The following is a 1,995-nucleotide window of genomic DNA, read 5'->3' as shown; positions in this document are numbered from 1 at the left end:
AATACTGAAAGAGTGGATGTGTCAAAGACGAGAGCTGACTGTACTGCTGAAGATTTGAAGAATGGAAAAAGAATGCCAAGGCCAAGAAATGGCTTGTGTGTGGACTAGGTCCAGACGAGTATAGAAGAATTCAAAGATGACCTACTGCTAAGGAGATCTAGGACACTCTACAAGCGGCCCATGAAGGAACTCCTCAAGTAAAGAGATCAAGAGGAACACTACTGTATTCTCAATATGAGAATTTCACCATGAAGGAAGGTGAAATCATCCAAGAGATGCACATAAGGTTCACAACACTAACAAATGAACTTAAGTCTCTTGGATAAATTATCCTAGAAGAAGACCAGGTTGAGAAAATCTTGTCAAGGGTCTTGCCAGTAACTTGGGAAAGTAAAATCACTGCTATTTAGTAATCAAAGAACATTGCTACTCTTAAGTTGGATGAGCTGATTGGAAATTTCACTGCCTATGGATTGAGAAGGCAAACCATAAAGATGGATGCACCCAAAAAGGAAAGAAGTATGGCTCTTAGAATAGCTGAAGGTGCAAACTTAGAGGATGATGAAATGACTATAATCACAAGGGATTTCAAGAAGTACCTAATCAGAGGAAAGGGTTCTTCAAGAGGTGCAACCTTCAACAAACCAAGGCCCCCTGAAAAACAGACTAGCGAAGGTTGCCACAAATGTAGTAAGACTATCCACATGATCAAGAATTGTCCTCAGTGGGAAATTGAATGGAAGAAAGAAAGGGCTGAACGAAGAAACAGGAAGAAGGAACAGGTTCAACCCAAGAAGAACAAAGGATCAACAAAGGCTATGGTTGCTGCTTGGGGAGAAAGCTCGAATGAGGATTCGGAAGATGAAGCTGGAGATGAACAAACACTTATGGCCATTGGAGAATCAGATGATGAACAAGAGGTAAGTGTGATTTATCTCAAAGACAAGATTAAATTTTTGTCTAAAGAAAAGCTATCTGAATTACTACTAGACTTCATTGATGAGTCTAAGGTCATAAACAATGAGAAAGAACAATTGTCTAGGGAATGTGTGATCCTAAAAGCTAAGTGCAAAAATCTGGAACTCAGGACTAGTGAAAGTGATAGTAAAATACTGAGTTGAAGAACTAGGTTCTTGAACTTGACACCATTGTCTTAGAAATTAGATCTGAAAATTTAAAACTGAAATTAGGAACAGGCACAAGGAAAGTTGATCACACACACCTCACCTTAGAATAAAATCTAGGAAAAATGATGGATGAGTTGTACAAGAGATATGAGTAGATAAGAGTCCTAAAAGAAGATTTAGGCAAGGTGAAACATGAACTAGATAGAAACTGCAAATGAAATAAGTCTTCTGATGCACTATCCTGGATACAAGAGCATCATAGTAGCAATGAGAGAGGACATGGTTATGGGACCCCCAGCACTTAAGTAGGATCCCAAAAGCAAGTACATCACACTTCCTGAGAACAAAATTTGCACACACTATGGCAAGACTGGTCATTACAAAAGTGAATATAATGCAAAAGAAAAGGCCAGTCAAAAGAACAAAATCTTTGTTCAAGAGAAAAATAGGCTGCCTGGATAGGCTAAAAAGAATTTAATTCACTTATTTTCCTATAGAAAGGGACCCAAACTAGTTTTGGTTCCTAAGACTAACCTCTAATTTCATTTTACAGGTCCAAGTGAAGGGAAGTAGCCAAATATGGTACATGGATAGTGGCTGCTCAAAGCATATGACTGGAAGTATGAACCAGTTCCTTTCTTTTGAGGACCTAAAATGAGGTAATGTCTGCTTTGGAAATGGTAAGAAAGGTGAGATAATTGGGGTTGGAAAGGTAGGTAAGACAGACTCACATTCCATTGAGAATGTCTACTTGATAGATGTATTGAAATATAGCCTAGTAAGTGTATCACAACTGCGTGACAATGGTAACCTGGTAGAATTCACCTCTACCAAATGTTTTGCGATTAATCTTACCACTGACAAGATT

General features: G+C 38.4%; 1 protein-coding gene across 1 annotated transcript; it reads left to right on the top strand.

The window, feature by feature from the left end:
- Window positions 1-494: 494 nt before the first annotated feature.
- LOC138877219 (uncharacterized) lies at window positions 495-1,785 on the top strand. The gene is made up of 2 exons (XM_070156811.1): window positions 495-920; window positions 1,681-1,785. The coding sequence occupies exons 1-2, from the start codon at window positions 495-497 to the stop codon at window positions 1,783-1,785; spliced, it is 531 nt and encodes a 176-aa protein (XP_070012912.1).
- Window positions 1,786-1,995: the final 210 nt, after the last annotated feature.

The sequence above is a fragment of the Nicotiana sylvestris genome, chromosome 9 (assembly GCF_000393655.2).
Source record: "Nicotiana sylvestris chromosome 9, ASM39365v2, whole genome shotgun sequence".
NCBI classification, from domain to species: domain Eukaryota; kingdom Viridiplantae; phylum Streptophyta; class Magnoliopsida; order Solanales; family Solanaceae; genus Nicotiana; species Nicotiana sylvestris.
This window is presented reverse-complemented; position numbering and strand designations above follow the sequence as displayed.